General features: G+C 47.7%; 2 protein-coding genes across 4 annotated transcripts in view; one reads left to right on the plus strand and one right to left on the minus strand.

Moving 5' to 3' along the window:
* The first annotated feature begins 268 nt into the window (after nucleotides 1-268).
* CXCR5 (C-X-C motif chemokine receptor 5) lies at nucleotides 269-9,197 on the plus strand. The gene is made up of 2 exons (XM_054005874.1): nucleotides 269-351; nucleotides 6,924-9,197. The coding sequence occupies exons 1-2, from the start codon at nucleotides 313-315 to the stop codon at nucleotides 8,001-8,003; spliced, it is 1,119 nt and encodes a 372-aa protein (XP_053861849.1). The 5' UTR covers nucleotides 269-312; the 3' UTR covers nucleotides 8,004-9,197.
* A 5,447-nt stretch (nucleotides 9,198-14,644) lies between these two features.
* The window catches only part of BCL9L (BCL9 like), a 102,950-nt gene continuing 97,373 nt past the window's right edge, over nucleotides 14,645-20,221 (minus strand). For all 3 annotated transcript variants that reach the window (XM_054005372.1, XM_054005370.1, XM_054005371.1), the window contains exon 8: nucleotides 14,645-19,610. In XM_054005372.1, the coding sequence (XP_053861347.1) occupies nucleotides 18,460-19,610 (1,151 nt within the window). In that variant the 3' untranslated portion in view covers nucleotides 14,645-18,459. The remainder of the gene's footprint in view (nucleotides 19,611-20,221) is intronic.

The following is a 20,221-nucleotide window of genomic DNA, read 5'->3' on the forward strand; positions in this document are numbered from 1 at the left end:
CTTAAATATGTTTTGTATATTGCCCAAACCCAGTGCAGTGTCTTCTATAAAAGCCTCTAGACTCTGTATTTTAAAAATCAGTTTAAAGTAAAGATGATAGAGCGAGATTCTAATCTGATGCTCAAATAGGTCATTCTGAGCTTTGAGCTCATTTGCCTTGCAAAGTTGAAAAGCTCAATACTTTGATGAGAACTAGATTCCCCGCCCCACTCAGTTAAATTATTAACCCCTCATCAAAAAGGGAAGTTGGTTGATAGTCTCTGTCAGAGCCACTACCCAAACCACTGGAGGAGAAAAACTGCCTCTCAAATAATGGGGCCCTACAGCATCTCTATGAAGAGCTATGACATGGTAAGTCACGCACGGCTCTTTGTTTTTACAATGTCCATGAGGTTAGGTTGAGGATACTGGGGGGTGACCGGTGTTCTATCTGGGCTGAGGAGCTTGGCTTTTAACCTCTCCCACCCACAAACACATTTTCCCCCTTTTGGTTAGATAAGTTTGGTCTCGAGCTAAAATTTCAAACCAAGGTAGTTAGACCCCAAAGCACCTATTTAGGGATGTTTTTGCTAGCTGCAGGAGGTGCAGATGAGAATGCCAGCCCTTCTCACATGCCATGATTACTTGTGCCATATCTTTAAAGTGTTTTCATCAATGCTTGGCTCTACAATTCTCCTGCTGTCGGGGCTGGGATTGCAGGCTCTGTTCTTGTGGCCAAAAGGCTCATTCTGAGATGGTGGGAATCAGATGCGTCTCCTTCCTAGGTTAACTTGCTGAGAGAGAAGCCCACCTCGTGTAGTCATTTAAACCAGCAGAGAGTGGGTTTAAAACACGTATTCTGACTTGACAGCATTTTACACCACCGTGCACTGGTGTAAATGCACAAGGTGCAGTGCCATGGGAAATCAAACCCACTAACTTTAACAAACAGGAGTAATTGGGTAAGCTACAATAACCTTGGGAAACACATGAAAGACCTACATCCCACAATAACATAATTGTACACTCATATCCCTGCCTGCATTTTATCCTTTTCTATGAGTGGGTCGTCTTGCGGAGCCTGCCCGAGAGCAGTGCTGTAGCGTATTTTTATTAGAGGTTTTTTTACCAGGAGAGAAGCTATACTACAAATAGCCTAGATCTGAATTATAACACAGTATATTCCATCTTCTAATTAGCCTTGTAAATTGAAAACAATAATATCTTTTAAAAGATGATTGTTCCATGCTAAGGAAAGCTCACGGCAGATTTGCCACACAGCCTGGCTTTTGAATAGAGTGGCTCAGAAGTTTTTCAACTTTTTTTTTTTTAAATTAAAGATGACTTTTTGAAGGAAATTGTGTTTTTTGTTTCTGTTCAAATCAAAACATATTCATTCCATTTTGGTTTAATTTTTCCCCTTACCTTTTTTCCCTTGTTTCCTTTTGAAGGGGGGTGGTGGTGGAAAGGTGAGAAAAGGGAAAAAGCAGCCCTCACCTCCCCCCCCCCCCAAAAAAAAACAACAACAATTTTTGATTTGTTTGGTTGAAAAATCCTGTGAAAACTTTAAAATAAAATGAACAATTATTTTGGGCAGTAGTTTTTTGGGTTTTTTTTTTGCAAACGATACTTCCCCTTCTTTGATCACCCTGACCACTCCTTTTAAATGAAAGGCTCAAGCAGGAGAATCGTGGTGGTGGAGTTTAGCTGGGAGTAAAGCAGAGCTCACTCCTTAATGAAAAAAGTGAAAAGTGGGCAAAGCACGGTGAGCGGCGGGTGGGGGTGGGGGTGATCAAAGTACAGAATCCAGTGGGTAAGCTCCGCAAAACAACAACTAATGGAATCTTAGACCAATTCTGATTTTTTTTTTCTTTTCACCCTCCTCTTGGTTATATGCCTTATATATAAATTATCCTATTGGCAGAAAAACAGCTAAAATCAGTGGTGTGTCCTTACTGCTTAACCTGCCCAGGTCCAGACAGGGGATGTAGTCTGTGACAGACACAAAATTATTCATGCAGGGAAATTAAAGTGCAGTGGAATTTGTTCCTTGGTTGTGAATAACTTTCCAGAACTTCAGCTCCATGACTTTATCTCATCTGTAAATGATATTCAACTGTGAGGGGAACACCAGATCTGTGTGGAACATGGATGACTTTGGGACTGAAGAGATGGGCAATTGTGAGGTAGAGTAGAATCAGTTTAATGTCCTCCTAGCACTTGAGGGAGGCTGAACTTGATGAACTAATAGGGGGATGTCTTTTCCATCTCTGTTTTCTAGGAGCCTCTTAAGCAGAAAGCCTGAGGGATTGCATTAAATAAATTTAATCTAATCTACCTTCCTGCAAGGGGAGGGGGGGAGAGAGAGAGAGAGAGAGAGAGACACACACACACAATTAGTGCCATGGTTGGCTTGCCAGTTCTGTTTTATTTTACATGTAATTCCCCATCATTACACACACATACCCACAGCAGTGACAAACGGAAGCTATTACATAATTCTCCTGTTCTATTCCTTCCTCCTTCCTTATTTTTAGGCCCCTTTTTCCTTCTACTAGAGGCTTTCGCAAGCACACACATGTTTTCCCAGCAAATCCATCCTTAAAGCAAAATGTTGAGTCCCTGGCCAAGCAGCAGGAGTTGGAAACAGCCTATTGTCCATGCAAGTCATGGGGACTAATCTCTGCACCTGCCATACTGAATGCTGTAAGGTCCCTCACATCTGTGTTCCAATAGCCCTAGTGTGTCACACTCTATGTAACTCTTGTTGCTGCGCTCCAACCCCTTTCTGCTTCAGCTTGGATTCAATACCTAAATACTTTGTCTCTTTGACTCATCTCTGTCCGCTCCCACCCACACTTGCTGCTCTCTCCCAGCCTGAGACGTACATGAGAGGACAGCGCAGTCACAGCACTGTGCACATTTCCCAAGCCAGAGGCGAGTGGCTTACAGTAAAAAACAAACAATACCCTACCTGTCACCTTATCAGAGATGAGATGGTGGTAGATAGTGGTGCTCGAGTGCTGCATCTTCTGTTGTAAATGCAAGGTGATGCTGACAGCCACTCTGTGCAGTTAAAAACCGTTTAGCACTGTGCAGTCACTGCTCATGTTTTGAAGGATTGCTATCCTTTTGTTTTGCCACCATGCTGCACTCTTGTGATTAATCCTGCAGTCCCAAATTGTTCTGCAGCATCTCCTCCTCTCTCCGATGCTTGGAATCCCCCAACCCTTCCCTGGCTCTCGAGCAGCCTGTTTTGTTTTGTTTTTGTTTTGCGAAGGGAAAATGTAAGCGTTGTAGAGAAGGAACCTTTGTATGCATTTGATGAGATGCTGTGCACATTCATAGTGTCACATTAATAGTACAGCAGCTGGGGGGGCTGCAGATGGCATAGATACTGAGGGCCCTTTGAAACAAGAACCCCTTAAGGATGTATTTATCAGGCATGAGGTTATATAACCACCCCAGCATTGGGTTAGACCTTGGCCATTGGCCCTTGCCATGATCAGTGCTATTAGCACAAGTTCCATGGGCATCATTAACTCCTGGTATGTACATGAACTAGGCAGTTGCTAGGAAATATTTTTAGGAACAGAAAAATATGAAATTAAGGGTAGTTTAAAGACTCCCTTTGCCGTCTCTCCTCCTTTGCAGCTATTTGTTTTGCAGAGTTTTAGTTAGTGGAGGTGAGTGTTGGTCCCTCCAGCCTGGTGCCCTGCTGTTGCTTTAGATGAAGGCAGAAAACCTGACCAAGGTGTGTGGTTTCTTTCCTGACCTCTTGGCCTATTGGCTAACTCCCAGGAGGAGGCGCTGGGGAGACGGGAGTAAAGCAGCACCAGCACCTTATTATTTTCCAAAACTGCGCTTTAAAGATTTGCGTGAGTGCACAGCAGCTACAGCTCTCTGCCACAGTGCAATGTCCCAGGGGTTGCTCTCTACGGGCGAGAAGCTAACAACATGCCATTGCCTCAAGCGAGGCCATCACTTGCTACAGCCAGAGATCGCTTGTGTGTGTTTCAGGGGGGTGTCCCCAACCAGGGAGCTTTCTGCCTCTGCCATGTGGCCTAGGGTCTCATGACTGGGGAGATTCACACTCTCTGTATTTCACAGGACACTTGAGATGTTTCTAAAAAAAAAATGCAACCAAAAAAAGAAAAAAAAATAGCTCTGAAAACAGCTCAAGCAGGAACTATGGCTAATGGGGGAAGGTGCAGCAGGTGCAGGCAGCTACAGCTGGCAGTGAAAGGTATGAAAACAGCAAGCAGAAACTTCCGCTGTGGTCAATGCAAGTCTCAGTCTCCAGAGAAGGTGTTTGGGAGGGGAAGAGTGTTCAGGCTGACTGCAGGGGAACCCTTACCATCTTCTAGTTAGTATTTGTTGAGCTGTCCCTGCCCAAAGCCAGCCCCTGCAGCCACCCCCTCTCTGCACCCCCTTGCCCCCAGACAGCCCGTGTTGCACCCCCTGCCTCCAGCTAGCCCTGCCCCACGCCCCTGTCTGCAGCCAGCCGCACGTCCACTGGTACCCTGCAGTTCCCAGGGCAGTAACCCTGCACACCCGCTTCAATGAGGGGGGCAGGGAGCAGCTGGGACCCACACATGTGCACACCCCCAGGGTGTGGCGGGGACCCACACATGTGAAATGGAGCTCATTTCTAGTTCAGGCCCATCTTTTGAAAAAAGAACTTTAGGTAGGGTTAACATACATCCGTATTTTCCTGGAGATGTCAGGCTTTTTGGTTCTTAAATCGCTGCCTGGGCGGAATTTTTAAATTTTAAAAATTCCTCCCGGGAAAATACGGACGTATGGTAACCCTATTGGTACAAAAAATACATATTGTGGCACATTCCTTAAATCAGAACTTTTTATAAGGAACCGGTTGTTAATTTTTTAGCAGCTCATCACTGGCTATCTGTGACATTTTTGCCATGAACCCTTGCTTGGCCCTTTGTTCCTCTTCTCCTCATTGATTTCCACCCTCCCCTTTTACTGAGCACTCTTGTTTTGGCTAGCAGGCTCTATCCATTGCCTGCCTGGAGCAGCGCAGAACAGTCAGAGCATGTGCTCCACTGTGAGGGCTAGGCTTTGCCTTAGAGTATTCTCCATATTATTCTCCACCCTATTCCTTGTTGACACTCAGGTTGTTTGCTTTCTAGTGCTCAGGACTTTGATTTGATTTCTGCTTTGAATAAAAAACTTGGTGTGTGATACAGCTCCATAGGTGCCAAAAGGACTATAAAAGTGAGGAGGGCAAGCCAGGATCTTCTCTAAGTCCCTGCCTTCCTTCAATCCTTACCCTCCTTGCTGGCAGCCCAAGGCCTTTGGGTAGTGGGTCCATTCTGCTTCCCAAACCTGGTTAGGCCCCAGCCCCTAGAAGCCACTGCTGTGGTTTCAGCCACCAGCAGGTGAGGGACCAGCTGCAGGCATGCAAGACAACACAAAACCAGAACTGACCAGCATGATGCATGTGCCACAAGGCAGAGCAGAACCCAGCTGCCGCCAGCCAGGCTCAGTGTGCTCCCTCCCAGCCAGGTTTTTAAAAGTAGGAGGCAATGGCCGTCCCATCTCCACTGCCTACGTACAGCTCACTCCATTGGCCAGCTGCTGCATTGTTCCCAGTGCAAATCTCACTTTGTGTGGCAACATCACAGCCTGCGCATTGGGCGTGGACCTGATATCACAAATTCCCAGCAGTAATTCAGCCCAAGGAGCTCAGACAGCCATGGTGTCACGCTGCGGGACAGTACTGAGTCAAGAGGAGTGGCAATACATTCTCTGTCTCAAAATACAGCATGGTTTGTAATCACCCTACAGACAAATCAGAGAAAGTCCTTAGGGCCAGTGTGTGAAGGTAGTTTTGGGAACAGAATATGGAATTAACATGATAGAAAACTACAGAAAAGTTAATTAGAGGGACACAACCAAGCCAGGTAAAATGGGCAACACAATGGTGACTAAAGTTCAGTGTTGATAAGTACAAAGTAATGCACATAGGAGGGGAAAATGTACTATTCGTAGCCCTTACAGGGTTCTGAATTAACTGCATCAAGTCAGGAAAGGGCGTGAAGGTGGCCAGCTCAATGGAGGGCTCTGCCCAGTGTGCAGCAGTGCTCAGAAAGCAAACAACCTGAGTGTCAACAAGGAATAGGGTGGAGAATAATATGGAGAATATTCTAATGCCTCTATATAAACCAACAAGACATCCTCCTCCAGACAGTCTGTGTAGTTCTGGTCCCCCATCCCAAAAAGGATACAATGGAATTAGAAGGGTTCAAAGAAAGATGACAAGAATGATCAAGGGCTGGGAAAAAACTCTTTTCATAGAGACTGGGATTGTTTACCTTAGCGATAGCTGAATAAGAGGGGACCTGATAAAAGTCTATACAATAATGAATGGGACAGACACAGCCGATTGGATGCTTGTGTTCACCCTGTCCCATAACACAAGAATAAGGGGACATTCAATGAGATTGAGGGTGGCAAATTCAAAACTAACCAAAGGAAATTCTTGTTCACGCAGTGCGTACTTAGACTGAGGAACTCATTGCCACAGGAGATAGTTGAAGCCATGGACTTAAGATTCAAAAGAGATTGTATATTTATATGGATAACAAGAATATCAAGAAATATTTTAGTTAATGATAAAACATGTAATGGGTGGGAGATAAACGTTGGCTTAAATGCTGGAGCAGGAGGTTCTAACGATCAAAGATCAGGATGAGACCCTCACTGGCGGCAGATTATCTCACATTTGCTGCTGGAGGTTTCCTGCACCTTCCTCTGAAGTGTCTGGTGCTGGCTATTGTCCAGAGGCAGGGCCTTGCACTTGATCGACTAGGTGACTAATCTTGTCTGCCATTTCCTATGTAATGGTTGGGCTTTCTCCTGGGAAATGGCTGTACAGAAACTGCAGCCTGTAATGGGATTATTCTCCTCCTGTTCTGCAGAATTTGCTGGGGGAATTCAGTGACTACAATGACAATGACAACACCACAAGATCCTACGATGACTACTTTTGTCCAGATACAGTCTCGTCACTGGCTAGCGATCCCACACATCCTTTCAAGAAGATCTTTGTGCCCTTAGTTTACCTTCTGATATTCCTTCTGGGGACCTTGGGCAATGCCCTAGTATTGATCATCCTGGAGCGTTACAAGCGCGCCCGCACTACCACCGAGAACTTCCTCTTTCATCTAGCCTTGGCCAATCTGGTGCTAGTGCTCACCTTGCCTTTTGGCGTGACCGAGAGCTTGACCGGCTGGATCTTCGGCACTTTCCTCTGCAAAGTCCTCAGCGCTGTCCACAAAATCAACTTCTACTGCAGCAGCATGCTGCTGGGCTGCATCAGTGTGGATCGCTACCTGGCCATAGTGTATGCTATCCACACCTACAGGAAGCGCAGAGTCAGGTCCATCCACCTCACTTGCCTGGCCATTTGGTTCATCTCCCTGGTGCTGACCTTGCCCGATCTAGTGCTCATGGAGGTCTGGTCAGACAAGAGCAACCACAGTGTCTGCAATTTCCAGCAAGTTGGGATTCATGGCAGCAACATGTGGCTGGCAACCCGCTTCCTGTATCACATTGTGGGTTTCTTCGTGCCCCTGCTGGTTATGTGCTACTGCTATACAGCCATTGTGAGGACCCTGTGCCAGTCTCAGCGACTGCAGAGGCAGAAGGCCGTGAGAGTGGCCATCCTGGTCACAGGGGTGTTCTTACTCTGTTGGAGCCCTTACCACATGGTCATCTTTTTGGACACGCTAAACAAGCTGGAAACCTTACCGAACGATTGTGCCTTGGTGGACCAGCTGGGCACCAGCATCATGGTGACAGAGGTGATTGGCTTCACACATTGCTGTCTCAACCCCATCCTCTATGCCTTTGTTGGAGTCAAGTTCCGCAACGACTTCTTCCGGATCCTCCGGGACCTGGGCTGCATAAGCCAGGAGACCCTGCAGGAGATCCTTGATGTGACGAGGAAGAGCAGTGGGATTGAGTCGGACACCATCACTTCTGTCAGCACCTTCTAGTGGGGAAAGAACTGGGCACGGGGCTGAGATAGACCTTGGTGTTCCCGGCCAGCAGAGCATGTAATGCCTTTGGTGCAGGACTCAGCTCTGCGCCTCAGTATCATCCCTACCACTTCCCTCCTCTCCACAAGAAACTGAGGTCTAAAGGTCACCATTAAAACAGCAAATACTTGCCAACTGTTACCACATAGTTACTTCCTGTGCTAAGTATATGGAGAAATGGTTTGTGGTAGCCCTTGGTAAATACTGACTTTACATAGCAACCACTGCAAAGGAGCTTGCTGGGACCCTAGTAAGTTAGCTCGGATACTGCATCCTCCCCACTGGAGGAGCCCCATGTGCAGAGCCAACCACAGAATTGGGCCCTTAGAAAATGACAAACAGGAAATTCCAGACGACGGAGAGATTTTTATCAGAGAAATGGAAGAGCATGATTTAGTCTGTGCAGCTCATTAAGGTGCTCAGAAGAAAGTGAAACAGCCCGATTATTGCTTTTAATTAGAAACTGTTCTATGTTTAATGAAAGTCATGTAAAATATGACGACGTTTAGAGTACGTTTTAGTTAGTTTGGCACGTAGCTGCATGTTACACACCGTTCTGGTCAATACAAAGGACTGGACACTGCTCTTCTGACTGCATCACAGAATCTGGAAGTAGAAGAGGCCTATAAGGCAGCCAGCCCATCTCCTCCAGCCAACGTGGGGTTGTCTCCTGTTGTGCCTTTCCTGGGGCTTTGGGCAGGTTGAGTGCCTCAATCCCCAACGGCGGTGTTTCTGCGACTCACACTGGGAGACTCTTCCATAGGCCCAAAGACTTTACTGTCAGGAATTCCTTTCCTGCCCATCAGCTGCATACTTTCTCACTCACTTTCAATCCATTTTATTGCTATTAATAATTCCAGTTACTGACTTACTGGAACTAATTGATTTCCTTTGAGGGTGAATATTCTCTGAGCAGGCCCTGTCCAGCCTTGTAACTGAATGCTGGCACAGACCCTCTCCTACTTTGATTACCGGGGGGGAGGAGGAAGGAAATAAGGCTGAATGTGTTACTGATTTGCTTTGGGGGTCGGTTGCTGTATCTCTTGGTTTTAAGATCAAGGATTCCCATTATTCCAGAGTAAAACAGAACATGGAAGGAGAAGAGGAGTTTGGGGGGGGTGGGAAGGAGGTTGGTTGTTTTTTTTTTTGTTTTTTTTTTTTCTCAGGGGGGGACAAGGGAAAGTTTTTGCTATGCTTTGTACTGTGCTTTCAGGCATTCTAGTGCTACTTGCATTGATGGTGTTTTTAAAAATTTCACGCATTAGATTTTAGGGTAAAAAGGTCTGAACTTTGACTTCATACCAGAGTTGTGGGTACCCCACAGCGCTCAGGATCAGGCCTCTACACAGACATGCACCAAACTAACGACAGCAGTTTTAACCCACAGCTGGGGTTATTTCAGTGCAAGTCTGTGTAGAGCAGCCATAAGGGACTCTGTTTAACTGGCTGTTTTCCATTAGCTATTGTCACATCGACAGGGACAATGTGTAGGCAATGCTGCTGCTGCTTTCTTTATATTTTTCTTAATAGGTAATTTTGGCTTGAAATGTATGTTATAGTTCTGTCTAAAGAGCCATTGGCCACCACTCATCCGAGGCACAACCTAACCACAAATACATTTGTAAAAATCTGCTCCAAAATTAACCTGATTTTCTAGGCAAAACTAAAACTATTTCTGCTGAACAGTATTAATTTCAGTGTTGTCAAACTGCCCATGTGGCAGAGTGGATGTTTGAGCTTTGTGCTAAGGTTACTAGTAGCATTCACCCAATAACAAAAAGAGACCAACTACAATTCACTCACCCCTTTCCAGAAAAATGATCTGTCAGAAGAAGAATCTGTAGGGGAATGATCCATATTTAAAGGATCACCATTGGGCTAAATTCAGCCCAAAATGGAGCATTGGTGAAGCATTTTACCAACTCTAACCGCAACAGGAAAAGTCCAAGGTTTAGAGATTTATTTTTGTTTAAATTCCAAGGGATGCAACTTTAACAAAAATAAAAAACAAACGTTCCCTGCGGTGTTCACACCACAGCCACTGAGGACCCCAGTGAAGCTGATGAGGTGATTCTTATGGTCCAAGCAGGGAGAAATGCCGAAAAGTTTGTTTAAACTGGGCTACTGTGGCAAAGTCCAGCTACAGTTTGTACATTATTTCAGTGTTCATAACTCAAAGGGGAATTTTGAGAGGCTTTATTTTTTTTATTGTAACTTATATCTTGTGTCCCTATAAACTCACCATAAATTTTGTCTGCTGCGTTTCTTTTAAATGAACTATAATGATTAAATAAAGTACTTTTTCCACCTCGCATGTCTCATTTCTGCAGAAAGTCATCCAGAATTGTCAATATTCTGAAACACAGCCAGATCAGAGAGACCAATGAATAGCTGCTGGCTGGTCAGATGCCTTTCTGATAAGTTCTGTATGGAGATAAAAGGAGCCTTTCATGTGTTGCTTATGAGGCTCAATGGAATTTGTTCTTTTCACGAGTGCTGCAGCAGGCTCTGTTATTTTAGGGCACATGTAAGAGCCAGGTTTTGCTCAGTTTTTAACCAAGGACTGCCTAGACCACCCATCACTAATGTACTGAGACATCAGCTAACCCTAATAGGTTACTATAATCTACTTTATTCACGTTTCAGAGTAGCAACCATGTTAGTCTGTATCCGCAAAAAGAACAGGAGTACTTGTGGCACCTTAGAGACTAACAAGTTTATTTGAGCATAAGCTTTCGTGGGCTACAGTCCACTTCATCAGATGCATAACATACTTTATTAAAGTTTCAGATTTGCCAACCCATGGCAGAGTTGGACTCAAAGCTCAGCCGCTTTAATTAAGAAAAAAAATCAACTGGAGCTTGTTTCATTGGAAAGGTCTTATTAAAGTGCTCACAGTGCATTAGGCCTGAGGAGAGTTGGTGTTCCCAGGTATCCATAATTGCTGCAAGACCTGCCTGGTGGCAAAAACACTTATTTGTCTGCCTGCTCATCCAAGTTTGGCCCTGGCCGCAAGAAGAGGCAGCTCAAGAGTGAGAGACTGCATGGCCTAGCAGTCTGAGCAAGGGATTCTAAAGCAGTGACACTAATGCCTGATGTGGCCTTGGTCAAGTCACATAGACTTAGTTTGACCATCTCCAAAATAGGGATAATACACTGCTCTACAGTCCTGCCTGCTAATGTGACGCTGCAGCCCAGTCTTGCAGATCCATGGCTACCTGGCAACAACTCATCATCAAGCAAAGAGAAAAGAGTGAGTCAAAGAAAGAGGAGCTTCACCAGGGCTTAAATTCAGCTGGAGCACATCAGAGTGGAGCTCTGGTAAATAGTTTCAAACCTGCGGAGGCATCGGGGCTAAAGTCCCAAGCCCTGGCGCCCCTCCACCCCCAAGCTAAATCCAGGAGCCCCTAATGGGGTGGGGTGCTCCGGGAAATAATCTTTGAGAATTTAAGCCCTGGGCTTCACCAAATCACACAGGAAGTTGGACATCGAATGCAGCAAAGTCTGTAACAGATGTTACGTGCCCAAATCACTGAGCAGCTCCAAACAGGTCAGTGCAACAGGGCAGAGGAGCAGTGATCATGTAAGAAATAGCTTCTCTGGACTGAGAACTGGACCTGCCCCGAGCCCATACCTGAACAACTGGGACAGATGGGCCTTTGTGGCAGGATCTGCCTATGGGGCTTTACCTAGATAGAATCCAAGGCTCAGCCTTGTGACACACAGTGATTGGCAGCTATCAAAAGGACAGTACTACCAAAGTTTGGTAATCAACAACACAGGCACACAAGTGCACATACAGCAAAGCACCCACAGGGACATGTATCTCGAAGACCCAGCGTTACTGCACAAGGTGAGTAACTTCTTTCTGCATGCCAACTGACAATACCCTGGGCCCCTATAATGGGGTCAGCACCCACCTCTCACAAGCGCCCCCTCTGGTTGGGTGTGTCTGCAGTCTTTAAACTAGTCCAGCCCTGATGTTGGGCTGTATCCCCAGGGCTTCCTCCCTGGAGCCACTATCTTCCTGTGGCCCTCCCCAGGCTCAGTCCCGGCTCAGTGTCCACAGGCCGCCCAGAGTTCCTTCATTGCTAGCAGGGCCCAGGGGATCAAATTGTCTTTGGCTCAGTCCTAGCAGCCAGCCAGGAGCCTCTCGCTTCCCCATTCCCTGCCTCCACTTCGCTGTCCATTGTGCTGCAGATCCCTCAGCTAGACAGGCCTGCAGTCCTTTCTTCTCCAGCTTCCAGCAGCAAGTAACTGCTGCACTGCTCTGCAGCTCCTTTTATATGGCCTTCCTAGGCCATGATTAGCTGCTTCCTCTGCAGCCACTCTAGCCTGCTTGGAGGACTGCACCACTGCTCCTCTGCTGGGATGAGTGTAGCAGGACCCTGAGGCCACCAACAAGGGGCCTCTGGGCCTAGTCCACCCCATCACAGCCACAGAAAGGCAGGGGGGAGGGGTTCCACTTGACTTACCCACTCGCTGGCCCCTAGAATAGTTGAGATGCCTTCTCTAGGCCAGTGGTTCAGTGACTGCTGTAGATTGTGGGAAATGCTAGGGCAACACACCCACCCTGGTCTGTTAAGAGAGGGCTTGACTAGCCATTTCCTGTATCCCACGTGTGCACCCTTAACTTTGGGCTTTCATGATGGGGTGGTTCCTCATTGTTGCCTCTTGAAGCTGTTACACTTGAATTAACTATTCTTTGGGCCAGCCCATGGGCAAGACGTGCTCTGCAACCTGGTGGTTAGGTTACATGCCTGACCTGTGGGAGATGCTGGTTCAAATTGTCCCTTGGCCTGTGGAGCAGATTGAAGAGGGTTCTCCTGCAGCCAAGGTGTGTGCCCTGGGCTTTGGGGTATAGTGCTGAGTGGCTCCCTCACTCTTGCCTTTTGAAGCTATTGCAATTGACTTAACAATTCTTCAGGCCAGGCCAAAAGTTAGAATCCCTCTATAGGCTGGTGGTGAGGGTACTTACACCTGGGTTGTTGGAGAGCCTGGTTCAAAGCCATACTCTGCATAGTCAGCAGGGGATTGCAGAAGGATTTCCTCCCTCCCAGGTGATTGCCCTTTGCAGTGGAACATCCTTGTCTGAACTCTTCCCTGGGAGGTGGGAGCCATCAGTTCACACCCCTCAGCAGAGAAGGGGAGTCACCTGGGCTCTGCCACAGCCTGGGTGTGTATCCTAGCCACTGGGGACAAAAGAGAGATTTGGGTCTTTTGTATGGACCCAATTACTCATTAATTAAACCAGCAAGAGCTGCTCTGTAGAGTCCACAGTCAATATAGCCTGCACCTCAGGCACCAGATCCCCTCCCGAGGCAGAGGGGGGATTTGAACCAGAGAAGTGCTCTAACCCCCATACCATCAAGAGCCATGGAGGCAGACTTTGGCCCATTTATTATGTAGTTAAAATTGGACCAGTGTCACTAGCAAAGACTGAGGGAACCCTATGTCAGAATACCTCCCAGGTTGGCACTAAGGCCCTTCACTTGAGAGGTAAGAGAGCCTGCTTCAAATCCCATCTCAACCAGCACAAAAGGGATTTGAACCAGCAACTCACCCATTCTGGAGAACGTACTGAAACAACTGGACTACCAAAGGATTCACAGCCTGAGTTTGACCCAATTATTATTTAGTGGCAGTGGACCAGCTTCACCAGGAAAGACCAAGGGAGCTCCCACATCAAAATACCTCCCACTCTGGCACTTGAGCCATTCACTGGAGGTACGAGAATAAAGTTCAAATCCCAGCTCAGCAAGCAGAAAGAGGGTTTGAATCAGCAACTCCTATGTTCTTAGCCAGGAGTGTAATGCATAACTTGTCTCAATATATTGAAGTCTGCTGCACTATCTCTCTGTGCAGAACTGGGAAAGCACATGGAAAGAACACACACACATACACTGACTGACATCGTTTGCAATCAGGGAGTGAAGATTATTTTGTAGCCTTTGACGACTAGCTCCAAGGGAGCAGTCAGAGAATAAAGCCAACAGTGCTCCTTTCCTTCACTGCTTTTGCCCAGCAGGAGAGAGACTGGCTCAGGAGCATCCATGGCTCTGCAGTTCTGAGAGAGCAAGAGGGCTTAGACACACATGGTTTATGGTGCAGAGAGCTGGGCTGACAGCAGGGCAGGGAAGGAATGGGTTCTTTTATTGCCTCATGGTAGCTGTTTCCAACTGAATGGAGAGGATGAACTACCCAAAAAGCAGCAACAGAGGGTTAACCAGTGGCCTAGCTCAGCAGGACATTGTTGATCTTCGGTACTACTACAGCATCAGATCCTGCTAGGAGCAGAAGACTGCTGTTGGCATCATTGGAAAGGATTGCAGTTAAAAGCTAAGATTTGACTTGTAGTTCGGATAATCTGGGCATTAACAACATCTCTGCCCTTCACATGGCAACAACTCTCCTCATTACTCAAACATAAGTTGGAGAAAACAACCAGAAGAAAAGCATGTGTCCAAGCTAGTTCTTCGCTGGGGCACTACCAAACAGCAACTACCAGCTATATGTGATTTGATGTGAGCCCCCAAGTACAGTGGGCCACACTAGCTAATGTTGAAGAAACTCAGACCAGTGAAGACAGGCTCCAAGGATCAGGTTTTGAAACTTCTCTTTTTAATAAAAAGGCACCTATAAAACAGGTCAATACATTACAGGCAGCACAGATACCCAAAAAACAAGCCTAAAAATTGTTTCAAAATAAAAACCAATAAGATGTCTTCACATATTGTATTTATATATTTATATTTTTATATATATATTTATATAATGGTACAAAATGACTGGGGAAGTTTCTCCATGGGATGACAGAGAAAGGGGGGTCAGTCACTGTTACCTTGACATGAAAGCTAATTCTGGACATGTGATTGCTTAAAATTGCATTGGAAAGACGTTTTCCTTTGTTTGGAGCAGGAAAAAACATTGACATATCATAGTTAGAAACAAAGGGGCATCCATAACCATGATTGGGTAGAATTCAGCACACAAAACTGAAGCCAATAAATGAAGCAATAAAGCACAAGACAAGATGAGACCCAGGGCACAGCAGAGGGTGACAGAGCAAACAAGGGGTGGCTACTGTTCACCTCTGAAAGGCTCCCACCATATTGCTGATGAACTAGACCTGTTTGGGAGATGGTACCCGAAGCAAAAAAAGGCACCACTCAGCCTTGCCGGCCTCCAGATTCAGATATCATGAAGACTGGGTGCTAGGGCAGTGGGGGGTTGGTTACAACTTCCCAGTTGGCTGCTCTGAAGACCAAACAAAAAGTGCCCCAGGAGGGCCAACATCCTTGCAAAGTACCAGAATTTCACTGTTGTATTGAGGGCGGTTGGGCTGTAGGCCTTGCTCCTTCCCAACTGTCATACAATCTAAAGTGGGATAAATATCATCACTGTCACCTTCCCTTTCTGTTACCTGGAATGCCATCACTCCCACCTGCATCTGCAAGTTCTCTCTCTCGCTCTTCTACACAGCTGCACTGACTTTCCTCACACAGACATATTGCAAGTTGCAGGCCCTGACTCATGTGAGGACAATGCTGACAGAACAGAGATCCAACACCTCAGGACATTTCTCAGCTAGACCAGATGGGTAGGGGGAAGTGTAGGAGGTCTACACACTGGAGCTTTTAATCACTCAGGGGTCAAAGCAATGGCTGTCTGGAGACAAAGCTTAATTTTATTTAAAAGATTATGGCTTCAAATAGAGAGACTTAATGGTGGGGGGTGAAATGCCCCTTAACGTATGGGGCCAGGGGCTTTTGTGGTGCATGGGGCTTGTGCTGGTCCTGAGCAACTCCCAATGGTGTTTACAAGGGAAATACTAGCAGGGGTTACCCCCAACAGCACTGCCAGGGGGCAACATGGAGAAATAGGGAAGGTTTGTTTTACAGTATGGTTTGTATTGTTCTGCTTGAACCAGCTCTTCCAGCACCAATCTTCCCCCCTCCAGTCTCTGAAATGGGTAAACAACCACCCCGGTTAAAAAGCAAGGTGCCTGAGTGCACTTAGAGTGGGAGGTGGAGGGGACAGCCCTCTTGGCCCTTCGACAGGGCAGGGCACTGTCCCAGGCAGAGATGGGCAACGCAATGGGTTGTTCCCATTTTATCAAATGGGACAGAGCTGGAAAAGTGCCTCTGGTTTTAGCCCATTGCTGTTCTGAGAGCCACACTCATGGTCCCTAGACACAGGCCCAAAGCAAAAGACCAGAGCTCAACACCCTTCCCAGCCAGCCCCATTCCCACAAAACACCCTCAAACTTGGGAATGGTTCTGTCTAAACTTTTTGGTTTCAGCCCATTGGGATCTGGCCTAAGAGACTGTTGGGCTGGTGCAGTTCAGCAGCCTTTGCTAACAGATTCACTCTTGGAACCACAAACAGAAGGTTCACATTTCATGCAGTGCTTCAACTTCTCGGTGCAGAAGCTTTATTTCTCCTCCATTGTGCTGCTTGGGGAAGGGGCCCCTTTGCTATGAGAGGGGCAACAAAAAGGCTGGCTTTTCGGAGATAAACCTCAAAATGGTGGTAGATTAGGGTGCCCCATGGTCATTTGGATCCATTTTTTAGAATATTTTCCTGCAATCCACAGAGACTGCATGCACACATGGATTATCTCCAACCTCCCTTCAAAAAGCTGTCATAGCACACTCTAAGAACTCTGTGCAGGAAGAGGGTGCCAGGCATGGGGACACTCCCCCACACGAAACTTATGCTTGCAGTCCTTGCTTTAAGCAGCCTACAGCGGTAGTGGAAATGAAGTCCCAGCTGCTCCTATGAGTAACATGGAATGACCTGTGGAGGAGACATCTCCCAGCATAGCCTCTAAGACCAGATGAGACCATTGTGATCATCTAGTCTAGCTTCCTGTATAACACAAGCCATGGAACTTCCCTGAATAAATTACTGTTTGAACTAGAGCTTCGTTTAGAAAAACATCAGCTCAGTCTGAGCAGGAGGCCTCTTGTATCCAGGTGGAGTATTGCATGCAAGGACTTGATGTCTCTACAGGCTGCACATCCATAGTAGAGAGCAGGGCTGCTGCAGGTGGTTTCAGGGTATAAAGGTGGCCTTACAACTGCTGCCCAACTGCCTCTAGGGCCTTTCATGGAGGAGTCTGGGATTCCCAGATTGAGAAAATGCTTGGAGAACCTTTACCATAAAATGCCTGCTTTTATGCATCAGGCTAGCTCTCCCACAGAAATGTGTGCACTTCGGAGGCAAAGGACATAGTGCAGCAGGGTGAGATGCATGAACTCATGTAAGTGGGAGCAGAGCCAACAAGAAGTATGGGATGCTTTGGTGGGGGTGTGTGTGTGTCTTGAGTTCCCTCCTGGCTTCTGCACAACACATCCAGGAAGCTACAGGATGAAATCAGCCAGTCAGAAATCCCAGTGTTCATTCTGCTATCTCCACTCCACAGCGACATGCACACATCACACAGAACATCTGAGGATGGAGAAGGGAGCAGGGAGTGTCATGATTGGGTGGAGGCCTCATGGTCCAGTTACTTGTTACTTGCAGAGTGGGATCAGACCCCCCACCCTTCCCTAAACTAAACAACTGGGCCCTCTCCTTGCTCATGCTACCAGCAGCTTCACCACGCAGCAGAGACAGATAAAGACCACTATCCATCCCAACCACCAAACAGCGTCTCCCACAACCAACACTGTTTTATAGACATCTCAGCAGCTCCAATCCTGCAGGTGGATCCATATGACTGGGTGCACCCCTGAACCGAGTACAGGCCCAGAGGGTCTGACTGCAGAATCAGGATCTAAGATGTGTATATATGTCTGTTCAAAACCATGCATCCCCGCACACAAGCTGTTCTGATGCATGAATGATGTGGGGCTGGCAAAGAGGCTCTTTTGCAGAGGGCTCTCTCAATACCCACTCACCTCCTCCCACTCCCCTAGAACCTCCTCTGCAAGAGTTTTAAACCCTCATACATTGATTTTTTGAAAAGTTTTGTTGTTGTTTTAAAACAGAAAATTGAGGCTTCTATTAAAACACAGAAATACAGACAATTTAAAACCAGCACAAGTTTCTGCCTTTCCCAGCCCTATTTACAGCTCATTCAAAATCTTGTTGTACATTTTGGTTGTTCTTTAAAACAAAACAAAAAACAAAGAAAACCCACACTACGAGGAAAAAAAAAGGAAGATTTTACAAACTGCCGTAGGGTCTGGAAGCCCCCGGTCACCACTTGAGTTTCAAAAATAATAATACCCCCGCCCCCCAAAAAGGATTCACATCAATTTTACTGCACATCTGGTTTTCCTTATAGAGGCAAATCCAATATGAAAAACCCTCCGCACCCCCACAGGCCCCAGCCTCCCGACCCTAATCCAAATAAAGGTTTTAAAAAAAAAGTTTCTACAATCGGCCCTTGCCCCTCAGGACATGATTAGAAAGGCAGGTTCGCCATGTTTCCAGGCCCGGAGATGTAGCTCATTTGGCTGTCCAGTGAAACACTCCTCTGCCTCATCTGGTGTGTGACCATAAGGTTCTGCTGAGGTGGGGGCCCCATGAGGGAGCCCTGAGGCGACATCATATGGCCCGACTGGGCGTACATTTCCCCTGACACAGACATGCTCCTCTGCTTAGCCTGCATCAGCATGAAATTCTGCTGGGCCATCAGACTCTGCTGGGGGGACATCATGCCCTGGTGCATGCTGTTCCCCATCATGGCTTGCTGGGGTGGCATACCTGTCCTGCTCAGCATGGACACCTGTCCAGGGTGGCACATAGACATGTTGAGTCCCCGCTGCATGCCCTGCTGCCCTGGAAGGCTGGGGGTGCTCATGCCTGGCCGCGTGGGTGGCTGCTCAGCCATCATGTTCTGCAGGTTCATGAGGTGGAGGTTGGAAGGCTGTGATTTCGGTGCTTGGCTGTCACTCTTGGGGAAATACTGCAAGGTGCTGCTCGGCTTCTCTGAAGGGATGATCCTGGAGAGGTCAAACTCAGGGATGCCCGTAGGTGTGGGGCGGATGACCTCACTGAGCTCAGGGTCATTCAGCACTGAAGCCACACCCGGAAGCACAGGGGGGTAGGGATCTCCAATCCGAGGAGGGATGTTCTTGCCCAGCATGTGCTGCTGGGGGGGCATCTGGCCAGGCTGCTGGGAGGGAAGGTCCTCTGGTGGCAAGGGCATCCCGGGCGGGTAATGTTGCTGCATCCCAGCCCCACCTCCTGGTGTCATGGGCATACCCGCAGCTGGAGACTGCATGGCATTGTGGGGCTGCTGCATGCGGGGGAACACCAGCTGGTTGGAAGGGATCATCTGAGAATTGTTTGGCACAGGGCCGCAGGGCTGGTTCAAGGAGTCCTGGGGCCCTGGAGGCAGCATCATGGGATTTGGGGGGGGCACACCCGCCCCCTGCGCACCAGGGTGCATCGGAATGTTGGCGCCCAGGGGATTCGGCGAGGACATCATGGACGTCGGGGGTTCATGGGAGAGTGGCTGCTGGCCAGGCAAGTTCATCCCCATGGGACTCTGCGAGGATGCAGGCCCCACTGAGTTCAAGTGCAGTTGATTTGGCTGATTTCCTGTGATACCTAATGAAGGGGAGAAGGAGAGTTAACTCAATGCCCATGCACCTCCTCCCACTGCATGCAGAGAGTATGTCCCTGGTGCTAGCAGCTCTCTCCATTGAAATCAGCATCTAAGCAGAGATCAGCTCCAGCCAGGTTCCCTGGAGTGTTCAAACCTGGCCCAGCTCTGCTCTCACTGCTAGACCCATGGAGAGGGTCTGCCATAGAGGGTCCATCAAGGCAGTAAGGTCAGCGAAAGAGTCCCTAAGCCCAGGGGACTCTGCTGTCAGACCTGATACCTGCTCAGTACCCTCAACCCAGCACCTCATTGCCATGGCAGCATCACACCCTGCCCCATACCAGCCAGGTGCTAGGCTGTACAGGGGAGAGGTGAGCACCACAGAGCACATGCTTGGGAGGCCAGCCCCTCCCTCTCTCACTGAGGCAGTTACGGCACATCAGCACTGCATCTGGGAGCCAGCCTCCAGCCCGGAGCCACAGATTTGTGCTAGCATTCTAAAAATAGCGGTTTAGATGGTGCTTCGAAGTTGCAACTGTGGCTGGAGCTTGGCCCTCAAGCCCACCCCAGGCATCAGAGCCTGAGCTCCCGCCCAAGCTGTAACGTCTACACAGCT

Source organism: Malaclemys terrapin, chromosome 15, assembly GCF_027887155.1.
Source record: "Malaclemys terrapin pileata isolate rMalTer1 chromosome 15, rMalTer1.hap1, whole genome shotgun sequence".
In the NCBI taxonomy this organism is placed as follows: Eukaryota; Metazoa; Chordata; order Testudines; family Emydidae; genus Malaclemys; species Malaclemys terrapin.

What these genes read in the sequence shown, in the direction of transcription:
- CXCR5 (XM_054005874.1), top strand. Translation starts at nt 313, where the DNA reads ATGGGGCCCTACAGCATCTCTATGAAGAGCTATGACATG. An exon ending in CTATGAAGAGCTATGACATG is followed by an intron (nt 352 to 6,923) that starts GTAAGTCACGCA and finishes CCTGTTCTGCAG; the next exon opens with AATTTGCTGGGGGAATTCAG.